The following is a 16692-nucleotide window of genomic DNA, read 5'->3' on the forward strand; positions in this document are numbered from 1 at the left end:
CCCTCTGCAGCCAGGATGTGTGCTCAGCAGAACAAGTGACAGGAAGATGGGGAAGGAAGAAGAGGCATGCAGGCCAGGAGGCCTGGTGGCTGTGGAGCCAAGAAGCTCATGAACGACGGACCAGAGTCCAAGTGGAGAAGAGATACTGGCTCCCAGCCTCCTTCCTGGAAAGTAACCTGGTGTTTTGAAAACAGGGACCAGGCTCCCTGTGGGCACTGGGATTCCTCTCTGGGGAAGACGTGACAAGCAGTTCCCATCAAGATGTTTCCAAGAGTGCAGTCATATTAAAACTGCAGCAGGTCTCTCATAGCGGCACTGAGCCTGACCGAAGCTGCAAGCCCTTGGTTGGAAGGTGGAGCCGACAGAGACAGCTTGCACGCCCAGCCATGCACCAACGGCAAGGGAGCAGGTGGCTGTGGCTGATGGGTTAATACAGACGACAGCATGGACGAGATGCTGGGCAGAGACCAAGTTCGAAAAGAAAAACAAAACGAGGAAGACAGAAATAAATGCAAAGGGAAGAGAGATGACAAAGCCAGGACGGGCGGAGACCATCAGGAGCCTCACGCAGCAAGAGCATAAGACCCCAACCAAGCACGGCCCCCTCAGTGGAGCACGACATGACACATCCCGACACCAGGGCAGAGCGGCTCGAGGGTTCTGGGGCCACTGGAGCCAAGCGCAAGTGCAGAGCCCTGGGCTCCTGCTCCCCACACGCACTCCCGACTTGAGACTGCCGTGGGGACCAAAGGCCAACGCACAGTGGGCAGGGTCCTGGGGTCACCCTGTTTGGGGACTCTCTGTGGTCTGCTTGCCCCCAGACTGGGCAGCTGACTGCAGCTGCTCTGGAATCCACATGAGGAAGAGACCTGGGCAGAGGGGCCTCGCTCTACCTCAGCACCTGGCATGCAAGCCCGAACCCACCTGCGTGCTCCCACAGGCAGGTGAGGGGTGGCCGGCCCCCACCCCGCCCCGGTGCCTGCTGTCTGTGAGACCCGACGTGAGCACACTCACCCAGTGCTGCCTTCCAACGGGGAGACGTGCAGCTACTTGCCGTGGTGTTCGAAAGGAATGCTATTCTGAGGTGGGGGGAAAAGACAGCTGTTGGTAAGGGTTCTGCCAGCCGGATCAGCATGTAAGGCGCTCCTGTTTCCACAAGTGCTTCCTCACCTCAACCAGGTCCACCGTCACTGGCCAGGGCCGCGTCAGAGGAGACCCCAGAACTGCCTAGGAGCTCAGCCTCGCCCCTCTCTGAGCGGCCCCTGCAGCCACTGCTGCTCCTCTAGAATGAACCTGTTATTAATGAGGCCAACAAGGGACCAGGACAGACCCCTTCTAACTCCTCACACAGTAAGAGAATCTGATGCCCAGACGGCAGCCCCTACAAAAGCTCTCAGCACTCACGGCTCCGCAAGGCCTTGCTCACTGCTCAGAACAGCCTGTGCTTGGGCAGGTGGGGAGGACAGCCACCTCCTTGTGACACACAGACTGGACACATTTCCTCGCTGACACAAGGAAGAAGATGGAGCTATGAAGCTTACTGGGGGGGATGGATTAAAACAAATAAATCAAAAGGAGTAATTGACACCAGGGACTAGTATTACGTTTTATCAACAGTGCTGGACTGATGAGGCCCTTTCTTCTCACAAAGAGAAAAAACCCGCAAATAGAGCCACCCACCAGATGCCCTTTAGGCTCCACATCATTCTAGCAGAAGAGGCTGAACTTGCAAGCCAGGGTCGGGAATGCAGGGACTGTGGCCCGAGGGCTGATCTAGCACAAGCTGCCCTTGAGAAGCAAGTAGGGGCAAGGAGGAGTAGCCACTCTCCTGCAAAGTCTGAGTGCCACGGGGTCAGGACAAGGGACACGGGTGTCAACGGCCCCTGCCCACACCCAGCTGCAGAGGGTGCAGGCCGGCTGGCGGCTCTGAGCGCCTTACTGCTGACGATGAACTACTTCCCTGGACTTAGTGCATCTGCACAGGAGGTACCACCTCCTCCTGGAGGGGCATAAAGAACCAAGGAACAGCAGCCATGGAGGAAGCCAACAGGAGGCGCTGTGTTGGGGCCTGCATGCACGGTGCCTGCGTCTCCAGCTCCCCCTGACAGACGCACTGATGCTCCCACTTTCACCTCACTTTTTGTGAGAGGCATGAGTGTGAATGGAGGCTAGAGGATCGTAAAAGCTGGAGCAACCCTACTCGCTCTATAACTGCCAAACCACCAGGAAAGACATCGGGGGGCAGCCCCTGGGCTAAGCCTCTTGCTGTCCTGCAGGGACACGGATCACACCCTTGGAGGGCCAAGAGCCTTTCACAGTCTCCTAAGGAAGAGCACCCATGGTGACCAGGAAAACCCGAAGGAAAGAGCCGTTCCCAGGACGGGTGTAGTGGGGACACACCCCCAAGGGCTGTGTCCCGAACCTGAAGATTCTAAGAAAATCTTCAGGGTGACCAGTGACAAAAGCTAAAGTGCTTCTTTGGAGAGAAACAGCCCCAAGTCGCTTCTCTCTGAGACTTTTAGCTACATTTTAGACCCCCATTGTTTTTCTTCATATGGAAAGCAAAAGGAGAGCACAAGAGAACAAAGATGTATGATTCCAAGTTCTAAGCTCGCCTCAGCTGGGTAAGACTTCACAGGAAGGACCTCGGAACTGTGTGTGGTCAGTGCTCAGGGGGCAGCGGGCCAAGGCTGGCCACGTGGTAAAGAGGAGGTTGGACTCGGACCCATAACTGTCCCACACCCGCAGGACTTTCTGACTCTTTCATTTCTTTCAGTGATCCCAAATCCATCAGACACTTACTTTTCTTTAAAAAGAAAAAAAAGTGAAGCCTGTCCCTTCTTTAGTCTTTGCTAGCTGAGCCCCTGACAGGCAGACGTCAAGTCTAGACAGAGCCCCCAGCATCTACAGGCCCAAGCTGTCCCTGCCTTAGGTGTTCTGGGGCCACACACCCGGGCTCTCTTGCCAAGCTCGCCAGGCAGACTGCTCCCAGGACATGCTCCCAACTGCTGACTCACGGGTTCCAGGGCGCATGGGAAGAAACCCATTAAGCCCTTTCTGTGTCCCAAGGCGAGGGAGGAAGGGTGTGGGGCCGGGTGCCACAAGAGGCCCAGTTTCATTACCCTGACTAGACCCCTCAAAGCCCCACAATTCAAACTACTTGCATCTTCAGTCTCTTTGGGAAAAAAGTTACTGCAGAAAAACAACTCATTTCCAGTAGAATAATCAGTAAATTAGAAGAGTTTGGTAAAACTATTCACGTCACTTAATTAAAAAGAAGGTGGTCAGGAGCCCTCCCTCTGCCTGGGCACACCTTGCTCCTCTGCCGGAAGACCAGCCAGACACGCAGAACTGAGGTTCCAGGCAGTCCTCACAGACCCCACGAATACTTTCAACCCACTCAATGCAGCTACAAGCTGCACTCAGTGACAAGCAAGCAGCGGCAGCAGGGCCTGGGGGCCAACTCCTAAACTAGAGGCCTCACAGTGAACCAGAGAGGTGCTCCCAGTGCATTCCTGAAACCCACGCTGCCCACCTGACCGACACCCACAGGGTGCTCACTGAAGCAGAACAAAAGGCCCAGCTTGGCCAAGTTCTTGACCTACCAAGGCCCCACTTGGCCAAGTTCTTGACCTACCAAGGCCCCCCACCCAGCCCGTGGAGGGGAGCCTGAAAACTATTTGAGAAAAACAGTCAGCATGTACACAAAGGGCTGTTCTGGTGAGAGAGGCTCGTTAGCAAACGCAGAACAGCAGCTACAAAAGCCAGAGTGGGAAGAGGATGTGGGTGGAGGAAGTGGTGGAGATTCGCTCAGCTGGGCCTAGGCTGCCTGTGCCTGCATTGCCCACCCACCTCCATCATGCAGCACGCCGTTTCTCTGAGCACACTGGCCTCCGGAGAGAGCAGACAGACAGGGACATCAAAAGACGGGAACGATCACCTCACAGCACATCGCCAGACCCTGGGCAGCCTCTGTCCAGGCCACCTTACAGTGACTGCCAGCAACCCCCGCCCCGCTAGGCTCTCTAAGGGAGTGCCTTGGCCAACAAGAATGAGGAAACAGTCTCAAAGGCTGGGTGTGCCTATGACAGACAAATGGTGCAAGCAGGTGTGGCGTCTCCAGTCTGAATAAGGAAGACTGCAGGGCCTCCAAGGCCGGCTTGGGGCTGGGGGGCCACACAGAGGGCAACAGAAGAGAAAAGCCCTGTTATCTGCCCCAGCACAGGTGGGGAGCTGAGCCCTTCACCCGCACAGCTTGTCTCTAAGGTTCTCCACCAATGGGCTGAACACCAAGAGGGGAGGGAGGAAAGAAACCCTCCAAAACCCTCACCCTACTCTGCTTGGAGCTCGTGAGACCAGTCCGAACACGAGGAAGTCGGTGGCCCACAGCGTCCTGACCTCGGCGAGCTGATAGAGCGTACCTGTGAGGTGGACATGCGGGAGGTATCTTGTCGGCCCGTGAGATCCGACGAGGAGATGTTCACAGGGGCGCCGCGGTGCAGGCGCATACTCACTTTCCGCTCTCTTTCCATGCCCGACACAGGCCGAGGAGAGGTGTTAGCTGAAGGAGGGGGAGACAGGGGGAAGAGGTCTCAAAATGCGGCCCCACAGTCAGCATGAGGGGGTCTCTCCTTGGGAGCTGTGTCTAACAAGGACCCTCACCTGCCTCAGCATCAGTATAGAATAAGCTGTGGGCGGGCTGGGCACCAGACTTCATCTCACTAGATTTTCAGGGCAGCAACAGGTGATTGGCCCCCAGCCGACGCAGCACTGCCTGCACCCTAATTTCTAGGTCAGCATCAGTGGGCAGGGCCCACGAAGAACCACAGGACACCAGTGCGTGGCTTCAGGCTGACCTTCCCAGGAGCAAAGTATCAGGCGTCTGGTGGAAGGGCAGCCCAGGCCTCTATGCTTACGATGACTGTCACAGATGGGGAAGGGGAAATGGGTATCAAGAGGTTTCTGGGGGAGGAATCTGTGTCATGAGAAGGAGGAGAAGCAATAGCAACAGAGCTTTCAGGCAACTCAATCCTTCAAGAGACCAAGTCCTGTGAAATGAATGTTCCCAAAGGCACTGTCCCAGGCTGTTCCCTGACCAGTCTATCCTCAGGAACAACAGTTGACATGAACGAGGATGTACATGGCGTCACCCACGAGCTGCAGCTGCCCCAACTCTGTGCACAGAGCTGGCTCCTGACTAGGTCACACAGCTGGAGTCTCCAGAGCGACCAACACACAAAGGCCCCCAGCGTCTGCTGAGGGGCAGGGGGATGTGGTGTGAGCAGTGGGCCACTCACCAGTGTGTGAGGTAGGGGTGAGGGGTGTGGGAGGAGCCACTTCTTGTGTCCCTCTCAGCCGGCCTGAGGCTGTGGAAGGGAGGCCACGGGTGGCTGGATTTCGTGAGTGTCTCAATCGCTCCTCTCGGTCCCGACGTTCCCGCTCAGCATCGTCAGCTGCCCGGCTGGCACCCTAAGAAGGAAAGAGGATAAGATCAGAACTGAACTGGGTTTGGTGAAAAACAACCCAAGGCCCTTGGCTACCCCCTGCAACTCAAGAAAACAACAGGGGGATCTGGGACAACACTGCCCATGAAGCTCCCCACAGCAAACCAGCAAGTCAGAACAAGATGAGGCATCCTGTGTCTTTCCAACACAGCAGGGGAACCCCCACTCCATCACCACAGCACTGTCTAAAACCCCAAACACCCGCAGCAGCTGGGTGACCCTCTTCTCTGTGAACATTCAGATACCGACAGGAAATTGTCTGAGGTCAGAGGTAGGCCCAACATGGTGCCAGTTGGGGGAGTCTGAGAAGCAGGTGTGAGTGGTGGCAACCAGGGCCCAGACTCACGGCCCATGGCGACTGTTGCATCGTGGTGATGCCAGCAACATCATGCACACATGTGACGAGGAGGCCCGCAGCCGGGTTTGTCCTGGGAGGGCCCGTGCGGTGGACACTGCTAAACAAGGTTTGCTCCCAGCACAAACAGCTAGTTATGCTTTCAGTGACTAACAAACCAGTTGCACAGGGGATTTGATTTTAACTCGTTAGGCTAAGGTACCCATCACGCTAAAGGTTACATCGCAACCACCAGTGCTCTAAGGCAAGGGTCTGCAAACTTCAGCCCACAGGCCAAACTCAGCACCCTCTGTTTTTGCAAAGAAAGTCGTACTGGCATAGCCTCGCCTCCTCACTTACGCACTGCCTACTATAGCTTTCCGTCTACGATGCAGAGTCGAGTGGCTGCGACACTGTGCAGGCTGCAAAGTCAAAATTATTTACTATCTAGTCCTTTACAGAAAAGGTTTGCTGAGCCCTGCTAAAAGGGATGACAACGTTAAAACCAGCAGCTTCAAGTGGCTCTGGCAGGAGGTCCACCCTGATGTCCAGACTCTGGGTGATCTGCAGTACCACTACCAGGGCTGTCCTTTACAGACCAATGCAGCAGAGGGGCCTGGCTCCTGAGCCACCCTGTCCTGCAGGGCACTCTCCTCCCAGCACCTGGCTCTGCCCTGGATGGCACAGACCAGGTCTGGGTCAGGCTGGCTCTGCCGACTGGATCCCTATTGACGAAGGCTGCAGCCACTGCCACCACCTGGTTCCTGTATGGGCACCCCTGCACCCGCAAGGCTGTGTGGGACAAGGCCTTCTCTTACTGTACACCCTCTGAAGAGGAGGGTCTGCTCCTCCATCAGATTTTGTTGCCCCAGAGAGATTCCAATTTCTGTTTTAAACTCATAACTAAATAGAAGAACAGGAAGTGGAAGTTCCAAAAAACCAAATTCTGGCAGTGGTATCCAAAGATTAATTATTTAAACTCATAAAACCGACTCACGGATGGGTGGCCAAACTCAGACATAAGGTGCAGCGCCTCCCCAGGCCACCTACCCAGCTCAGAGGCCTGGTCACTCAGTCAGAGGGAGGAGGCAGCAGGTTCCCACCCCACCAGTGGGAGCCCTTAGCCTTGGCCACACCCTCCTGCACCAACAACATGTGAGCACCATGCCTCAACATCACAGGTGGTCAAAGGCTCTTAGGATTGATGACAATGATAAAATGACCTCTCACCTAAAGACAACTTAGCATTCAAGTAAGAGCTTTGGTTCTGGGCAGACGTGCACCTGTGGACACTCTACGAGTGGCCCCTGGCTGCCCACACCCCCTGAACCCAACACTCCTGTTGTGGCCACGTGGTGCCTTCTCTGCTTTCCCTCGACGGGCATCTTGCTCTTGCCCTCAGGCAAACCTAATATAGGCCACGGCCCTACTAGGTACACTCGGCTCCCCCAGCGCAGTGAATTAGCCTTCAGAACCCAGACTTTGGATAGCATGGCTCCACACAAAAGACACAACCGTGGACGCGTCAGCCACTGGCAGCCTTTTGCTGACCTGGCTGTTCCTCCTTCCATACTGAAAAGTGAGTGAGTCGACAGTGCCACTTACAAACTTGAGCATGTTCCAGTCGAACACATAGTCATAGGAGAAACCCTGGCGATGGAAAAGGTTCCTGAATAGCTGTCTCAGGTACGAGTAGTCAGGTTTATCATCAAAACGCAAGGAACGGCAGAAATTCAGGTACGTGGCAAACTCAGCTGCAAAACAAGGAGACGCAGAGCTAACAGGTAATAATCCCACGTGGACCCACGTGGAGTGTGTCAACGTTACCATTTACCATCCACTGCTATACACTGAGGGTATGAGAGAGGGAAACTGAAATACTTGTTACATTTGGAAGACTCTAGGCCTCAGGAAAATTTCACAAAGTTTCAGAAAATTCAGCATCACAGGGCACAATTTAATCTCAACTGAGGCATTTATCCTAGGGGCAGTCCCACAAAAATAAAGGGAACTCCCTGAGCTATGGCCACCTATCCACTTTCCACCTTCCTAACCAAACAGGGTCAGGAGGGGTCTCCAGGAGCCAGCCTGTGTGTGTATGTGTCTGCCTGCCTTGTTCGCCTCCCACAGCCTCACAGCCTCCCATAGAGGCACTGGGGAAATATGCCAGGAAAGGAGGGGCTGCTGTTACCCTCCTCCCACAGAAACCACAGGAGGGAGGGGGCCGGCTCGGCACACCCACTCGAGAACTCACAAGGGTAGCCTTTACATAACACTTCAATGGGAGTAGACATCTTCTTCTCACTAATCCTCTCGTACTTCTGTCTCTTGGTGGCAGCCTTCAGCCCCTGCCAGGGCAGAGAGCCCAGGTTGAAGTACATGAGCACATAACCCAGTGACTCCAGGTCATCCCTTCGAGATTGTTCTGGAAAGAGAAGGGAAATGGATCAAGGACGGCACATGTGCACTTGCAGCAGCAAAGCAAAAGGCCCCAGGCAGACACTTACTACGGAAATGAACTTTAAAAATCATAAAAAATATACACGGATTCTCTGGTTTCACCAGAAGCTGCCCCTGACGTGCTGTCAGGAAATTCTCCAACACCCCAGACGAGCACCGTCAGTGTCACAGCTGTTAGAAAGTCCATCATTTACCTGCCTCACCACACCTCACAAAACAAGGTTTCCACAGTCCCTGAAGCCTCCCTGAAACCTTCGATACAAAGGTTTGATGACAGCCTCCACATCAAACATGTTGACCACTCCCAGGGTCCCCCAAGAGGCTGGCCTTTCCCTGAGCTGAGAGATGGACATGCCCATGGCAGCGTAGGTCAGGGACCAGGGGCACAGGAGACCCCACCACCCACGGGCTCACCGATGCCAAGATGCGTGTTGATGGAGGCGTACCGCGCCGTCCCTGTGAGGTTCTTGTTCTCACGGTAGGGGATGTGCTGGTGGGTCCTGGCATCCCGGTACTTCTTGGCCAGCCCAAAGTCTATAATGTAGACCAGGTTGCCCTTCTTTCCCAGTCCCATAAGAAAGTTATCTGGCTTCACATCTCGGTGGATGAAGTTCTTTGAATGAATGTATTCAATACGACTAATCTGCAGGTAGAGAAGCAGTGGTGAAAGATCAAATCCCAGAGGGGCAGCCTTGGAAAAGGAGTCTGCTTTGCAGAGCAAGGGCCATGCCTGGGCATGCTCTGTACCCCTTAGCCCAACAGAGTAACTCAATAATCTGGAGGACACTCAACTGACCACCTTCAGCCCCCTCGACAGGCCTGGGCATTTCCCTCTTGTTAGCTCTCAGGGGCTGGACAGAGAGCAGCCTGACGGAAAAGCTGCTACCAGACAACATCTGTACTAGACAAACTCCCATCAGGAACCAAGGATGCGCTCCTGAGGTAACCAGGGCCCCATGCGTGAAGGTACCAGGCCGTGCCGAGAGGGTGGGTCTCCAAACCCCACACCTGGGTCGTCATCCTATGGTAAAGGCTAATGAACTTTCATTTTCTCCCTGTTACTAACAGGCATAATTATGAGAACAGCTGGAGTATTTTATCAGACTGTCCACTCAAACCAAGCATGTGCTGAGTGCCCCACTGCTCTGTCACTTCAGAAAAACCAACGCTTACCATTTGGTCAGCAAGTAGCAGGACAGTTTTGAGACTGAATTTCCTCGAGCAAAAGTTGAAGAGGTCTTCCAGGCTTGGTCCCAACAGCTCCATCACCATGACGTTGTAGTCCCCCTCCGCCCCACACCACCGGATGGTGGGGATGCCCACTGTGAGAGAGAGCAAGAGGTGCTTCAGTACAGGCAGCCTCCCCACGTCACCTCCTATGTACCAAGTACAGGCGGCCACATGTCACATCACCTCCTATGTACCAAGGGGGCGAGTGGGGGCAGGGTGGGGGTCAGAAGACCCTGACACACCTGTGCTCCACACTGTCACCAACAGTACAAGACAGAGTTCTCTGACAAGGGTCAGGAGGGTAGGAGTCAGAAGTGACACAAGGAGAGAATGTGAGGCCAACTTCACGGGCAGGGGAGTGGTCAAACGAAGCAAAGAGAAGGCAATGCAGGTAAGAGAGGGGCTCAGGTAGAAAACACAGAGTTCCCACACACCCCACACCCAGTTCCCCTTAACTAACATCTTACATGCGTATGGTGCATCTGTTACAAGTAATGAGCCAATATTGATACATTACTACAGACTGAAGTCCACATTTTGTTCCGTTTCCTTAGTTTTTACCTAGCATCTCTTTACTCCTCCAGGACCCCATCTAGGAGCCCACCTCACATCCAGTCATCCCCTCTCCTCAGGCTCCTCTTGGCTGGGATGGTCTCATACTTTCCTGGTTCCAATGGCCGCGACAGCTTTGCGGGGTGCTGCTCAGGGACTTTGCAAATTGTCCCTCTGCTGGGATCTGTCTGATGCTTTCTCATGAGCGCGGGCTTGTGGGTTTGGGGGAGGAAGAGCACAGGGTCAAGTGCCTCCTCCTCACGTCCCGTCAGGGGTCCGTGCTCTCTCGGGACTCGTCTCTGCTGACGTGACCTTGGTGAGCTGGCTGAGGTGTGTTTGCCAGGCTTCCCCTTGTTGTTCTTTCCCTCCCCTTCCGTCCTGTGCTCTTTGGGAGGGCGTCGCTCCGTGCAGCCCATGCTCACGGAGTAGAGAGTTATGCCCCTCCCTAGGGGCAGAGCGTCTGCATACGTTATTTGGAATTCTGCGAGAGATTGGTCTTCTCTCCCTTATTTATTTATTTCAGTGTGGACTCGTGGACATTTATTATACACTTTGGGTAATAACTGAAAGTTGCATTTTTTAATTCTTTTCCTCAAAGTGTTCCAGCCTTGGCCACAGGGGCTCCTCAGTTGCCACTGTGTCCTCTCAACACCCATCACATAGGCTTTTGCTCGCTTCTTTTGAGCACTGCCTTACTTTCTGGCACTATAAGATGCTAAACAATTTTTAGTTTAGTTTTATAGCAAGTTTTGATAAAGAAGGCAACTCTTTCATTTTTAAAATTATTTAAAATACATATTTTATACACTACATGAGAACAACTTTAACAAATACAGAAGTTATAAAGCACGATGTAACAAAGGACTATAAGCCCACCACCTAACACAGACCCAGCACATTCCGAATCACTGCATCTGCTTTTACACACTGCTCTTCTCCCACTCCTGTGCTCCCCCGATGAAGACTACCCATGACTTTATCATTTCCTTGCTTTTAATAAAATAAGCATGTATGCTGCATAATATTCCATTTGGTGAATACACCACAACTCATCTATTCTTCTGTCACTTGGATTGTTTAGGTTTGCTGTTCCTATTACGAACACTGCTGTTAGATAAATTCTTATATACGTCCACTGGTGAAAATTCTTTTATGTGAAATTCTTGTTAACATCTAGTCCCCCCTCCCAGGTACATACCTAGAAACACAGGGTACAAATTATCTGACTATACAAGATAATGTCAAATTGTTTTCCAAAAAGGAAAAACCACTTTATACTCCCAGTAGCGATGAATGAGTTCCTGTTAATGCAAGAGTATCGTCAGATCTCCATCAGATCTCTTAATTTTTATCAATCAAGTGGGTATAAATGGTGTCTCACTGAACTCTCAATTTGGATCATTTTCCATATATTTATTGGCCATACATGTTTCCTCTCCTCTGAAATGTCTATGCATGTCTTTTGCCAACTTCTTCTATCAGAGTGACCTTTTCCTGTTTATGGCAGTTCTTTATAAATTCTAAATGCCAAACTATTCTTGGTTCTATGTGAGGCAGATATCTTCTCTCAGTTAATGGCATGTTTTTTACTCTCTTGTGGAGTCTCTTGATGAGAAAAGGTGCTCAATTTTAAGAAAGATGAATGTATCAACCTCTTCCTTTATGTTTTTGGTTATCTTACATAACAAACTCTTCCTGAACTCAGAGTCAGAAAGAGATGCTATTATTTTCTTTTAAAAGTTACCTCTACTTCCAGCCAAGGTGGAGTAATGGGGACCCAATTTACCCTCACATTTGCAATACCCAAAAAGAGAAAACAAAACAGAGAACAGATGAAAAGATGGGAAACACAAGGCAATGATGACACCAAGGCCTGAAAGACAGGAAACAATCCATGTGAGCCCCCAGACGCCCCAGTCCTGCCTTGAGCATGTTAGGGGAAAAGCAAAAACTGAAGATAAAGTAACTCCATCCCATAACTAAGCTGAGGAAGAATCTGTGCAATATTAAAATATTCAGCACACAAGAAGGTAAAAGTCAGGGGCCAGACCATTAGCGCAGTGGTTAAGTTCAGACATTCTGCTCCAGTGGCCCAGGGGTTCACCGGTTTGGATCTCGGGCATGGACCTACGCACCACTTGTCAAGCCATGCTGTGGCAGGCGTCCCACATATAAAGTAGAGGAAGATGGGCATGGCTGTTAGCTCAGGGCCAGTCTTCCTCAGCAAAAAGGAGGATTGGTGGCAGATGTTAACTCAGGGCTAATCTTCCTCAAAAAAAATTTAAAAAAAGAAGGTAAAAGTCAGTGCCTGGCACCCAAAGCAGAAAACATGATCCACACTGAGAAAAAGTGTCTAAATCAACTGAAACTGCTTCAGATGTTAGCAGCAGCAGGGAAGGGCAATGAAATTATAAGTGTATTCCACGTCAGAAAAGTTTAACACAGGCATGGCAAGGGAGATATGAAAGCTACAACATCTAGGATGAAAACTACACTTGGTGGGATTAACAGCAGATTAGACACTGCAGAAGACAAGACTTGTGAACTTGAAGACATAGCAACAGAAGCTAGTGAAAAAGCCAACAAGAGCTTCAATGAGCTGTGGGGACAACTATGAGCCCCCTAACATCTATGCAACTGGAGGCCCTGAAGAGAGGAGACACAAGGGAGGAGGCAGAGAAATCCTATCAGAAGAACAGCCAGATGGAAACAATACACCTGTCAATCCAAGCAGCTCAACGAATCCTAAGCACAAGAACCATAAAGAACATTACACCAAGGTATCCGATAAATTGCTCACGACTAGTGATAAAGAGAATATCTGGAAAGAAACAAGAAGAAAGACACATTATATACAGAGTGGCAAAGGCAAGGATGACTGCAGACTTCTCGTCAGAAATGAAGCACATAAGAACACAGAGGAGGAACATCTTTCAAGTACTGAGGAAAAAAATGGCAATCTACAGAAGTACAGGTTGCAAAAAAGAAACCTAAGCAAAGCGAAGACATTCTCAGATATTAAAAAGTTGCAAATCAATGCCCAGTAGACCTGCACCACTACATATGTTAAAGGAAGTCTTTCAGGCAGAAGGTAGATAACACCAAACTAAAGGAGGTCCTACACAAAAGAATGGAAAGCACTGGAAATAACAACAAAGGTACCTACGTAAGATTTTTAAAAATTATTTAAATTTCCTTAAAAGGTATAACTGTTTAAGCAAACATAAGAATGCAACGTAGGGTTTATAACCAGAAATGTAAACGGACAACATCATGCAGGCTGGGAAGGGAGAAACTGAAGTGCACCCGTGTGAGGTTCCTGTGCTCCACATCAAGTGGCACAGCATCACTTGAGGACAGACTGTGGTACGCTCAAGATGTGTATGATAAGCTCTAACTCAACCACTACAATAACAAAAGAAGGATAGGTATAATAAGCCACAGAGGAGCTAATCCTAAGAAAAATTAAGAAACGTAAGAAAATACTTGTTTAATCCAAAAGAAGGCAAAAAAAGGAGGGAAAATGAAACAAAGACCACATAAGACAAAAACCAACAGCAAGATGACAGAGCAAACCTAATCCTGTCATTAATCTCACTAAAAGTAAGGCATACTTTCTCAGATTAGACAGAAAAGAAAGGACTAAGCATACACGCTGCCGACAATAAACACCCTTGAGAGTCAAAGAAGTGATAAGGAGGAGGACAGCGTATCACAGTGCAGTAGGAAGGGAACACACAAGGGCTGCATCAGCATCGCACACAGCAGACTGCAGAGAAGAACGTTTCCAGGCATACACCAGTCACTTCACAGTGATGCCAGCATGAACTTCCCAAGAGAACAGAATACTTCTAAACGTTTATGCAGCGAACAACAGAGCTTCAAAACATGAAGCAAAACTGCAAGCAGACACAGACAAACCTACAGTTTGACTGGAGACTTCAACCTCCTGCCTCAGCAGCAGAACACACGCTCCTCTCAAGGACACGGGGGCATTCACCGAGACAGATCACATTCTGGACAGAGAACAGGTCTCAATAAAGTTAAGAGGTTTCAAGTTATACAAAGTATGTTCTGGAAGACAGTGGAACTCATTAGAAATAAATAACAGACAGCTCTCTAGATAATTCCCAAATACCTGCAAGCTAAATAATACACTTCAAAATAACCTATGGATCAAGGAAGAAATCAAAAGGGGAGTTAGAAAGCATTCTGAGCCAAATGAAAATGAAAACACAACCTATCAGGATTTATGAGATGCCACTACAGTAGGACTTGGGGAAATTTATGGCAACTAAACGTTTATTACTAGAAAAGACAGATGAATAATCTCAGCTTCTAAAGAAAATAGGAAATTAAACCCAAAGTAAGTGTAAGAAATGAAATAAAAGATCACAGCAGAAACCAATGAAATAGAAAACAGAAAAAAATTACTGAAACCAAAAGCTAGTTCTTTGAGATTTTTGATAAACTTCTAATCAGACACATCAGGAAAAAAAAATAGAAGGCACAAATGACTAATAGCAAGAGTGAGAGGTGACATCACTAGATTCTACAGATATTAAAAGGCCAACAGAAATATTATAAACAGCTTTATGCCAGTAAATTCAGTAACTCAGACAAATCAGCTGAAAGACACAAACCCTCAAAGCCTTTGTAATCTGCTGGTGGGAGTGTAAAATGGTACCACCACTTTGGAAAGCATTTTGGCAGTTCCTTTAAAGGTAAAACATTCATTTACTTTTGATTTAGCCATCCCACTCCTAGATGCTTACCCAAGATAAAAGGAGGTAAGCATCTACACAAACATCTACACAAGAGCTTGCAGCAGCTTTGTCTAGCATGCCTGACACCTGAAACCACACCAACGTCCACAAACAGGTGAAGGGATAAAGAAAGCATGGCACGTTCACACAAGGGCTGCCTCAGCAACCAAAAGGAGTAACCACTGATGCACACAACACGGACAAATCTCAAAAAAAAGAGTACACAATGCTGCTCCTTTTATACAAGACTCTACAAAACGCAAAGTAATCTATAGTGACAGAAGCAGATGAGCAGTGATTTGGGGACAGGGAGTGGGGGTGGGGGATTATTAGGGGGGACCCAGAAACTTTTGGGGTTGATAGATGCATTCACTATCTTGACTATGGTAATGGTTTCACGAGGGTAAACATGTGGCAAAACTTATCAAATTATACACTTAACATACATGTAGTTTACTACACCTCAGTAAAGCTGATTTTAAAAAATCAAAATGTTTTACAGTTTCACTCTTCGCACCGAAGTCCCCTGATCCATCTGGAAGTGGATTTTTGGGGAAGGAGAAGCGGGACTCCCACCATCCTCAGCACCATGGTGTTCACATGGCCCCTCTCCCACTGGCCATAACACTTCTGCTTAAGTCCCAATTCTGTGCACACTTCTGGTCTTTCTGGTCAGTTCTAAGGCCCTTTTCCCTGTGTCTGTGTGTGTGTGTGGGGAATAACAGGCCTGTAGTCAACGTCTGTACAGACTCCATGGGGATGTTCCCAAGACTGACACACAGTCTACACTCGCATTTCCCCAACTGCATCCTTCACAGCTCTCCTTCCACCCAGGGTCCAATCTAGGACCACACACTGCATGTGGTTATCATGTTTAAGCGCAGAAGAGTTTTTAAATTTTTCATCACATAGACATTTTTGAAGAATTCAGGTCAATTTTGCAGAACAGTCTTCAATTTGGATTTGATGTGACTGCTGGTTCTGATCACTTGTCAGATAAGGTTATCTGGCAGATTTCTACACCAAGATACTTTTCCCTTCATTATTAAGTAATTTGTGGATGAAGCTTTGAGGGTAGTGTCAATACCCTGCTCCCCTTATCTGCATCCACCAACAATTCTCACCTGAACCAATCAATAAAACAGTGTCTGCAAATTGAGGCTCTTCCATTTCTGATGGTTCCTTCTGCATTTTTCTGTGAAGCTTAACTCATGTGTAGTATTACAGACTCATGAAGTCTCCCGCCCTCCTCCCATGTGCTGTAATCATTATTCAGTTTGAGGTTCTAATTGTCCCAAAGTTTGCCAACAGACGCCCTTCAAGCTTGCTCCTGTGTCCTGTGGACAGGTGCCGACGGTTTCCTTTCAGCCACAACGTGTTCTAGACTCTCTCTCTCTTCCTGCCCCTCCCTGGAATCAGCCATGTCTCCCTAAAGCCTGGGCCTCTCTCACTGGGCAACGATACCTAGAAACCATGATCTGGGTGCCAGGTGTGCTCACTGCTTTGGGTTGTCACTACTTCCAGGCACTTTGTGTGAGTTTTGTTATTTGCAGGACAAATGCCCTCCTTCAAGAATATTTTACTCAGTCTCTGCCCTTTGCTATTCTGTGAATTCTTGAGTCAGCTCGTCACGTTGGAAGAAAAGCCCTGTGGATTTTGACTGGAATTCCACTGAACCCTAAAGCAACTTTGGGAGAAGTGACATCTTAGTGAGTCATCCTCTCCATGAAACACACAATGTCTCCACTTGTTCAAGAATTCTTCAGTGTCCTCCAAAAAAGTTTTAAAACTTCCTACATACACATCTTACCTGGCTTAAAGATTTATTCTCAGATACCTTTTTTTT

The 16692-nt window shown here is 49.6% G+C and overlaps 1 protein-coding gene across 3 annotated transcripts in view; it reads right to left on the reverse strand.

The window, feature by feature from the left end:
- The window catches only part of CSNK1D (casein kinase 1 delta), a 38315-nt gene that overhangs the window by 6518 nt on the left and 15105 nt on the right, over positions 1-16692 (reverse strand). For 2 of the 3 annotated variants that reach the window (XM_046677487.1, XM_046677488.1), the window contains exons 3-8: positions 9472-9620; positions 8713-8941; positions 8093-8263; positions 7444-7592; positions 5298-5469; positions 4422-4561 (exon numbers count right to left, since the gene is read on the reverse strand). In XM_046677487.1, coding sequence (XP_046533443.1) covers positions 4422-4561; positions 5298-5469; positions 7444-7592; positions 8093-8263; positions 8713-8941; positions 9472-9620 — 1010 coding nt within the window. Of the gene's footprint in view, positions 1-1014; positions 1080-4421; positions 4562-5297; positions 5470-7443; positions 7593-8092; positions 8264-8712; positions 8942-9471; positions 9621-16692 lie in introns of all 3 variants that reach the window. The other variant, XM_046677489.1, reaches the window with a different exon arrangement.

This window comes from Equus quagga, chromosome 11, assembly GCF_021613505.1.
Source record: "Equus quagga isolate Etosha38 chromosome 11, UCLA_HA_Equagga_1.0, whole genome shotgun sequence".
In the NCBI taxonomy this organism is placed as follows: Eukaryota; Metazoa; Chordata; class Mammalia; order Perissodactyla; family Equidae; genus Equus; species Equus quagga.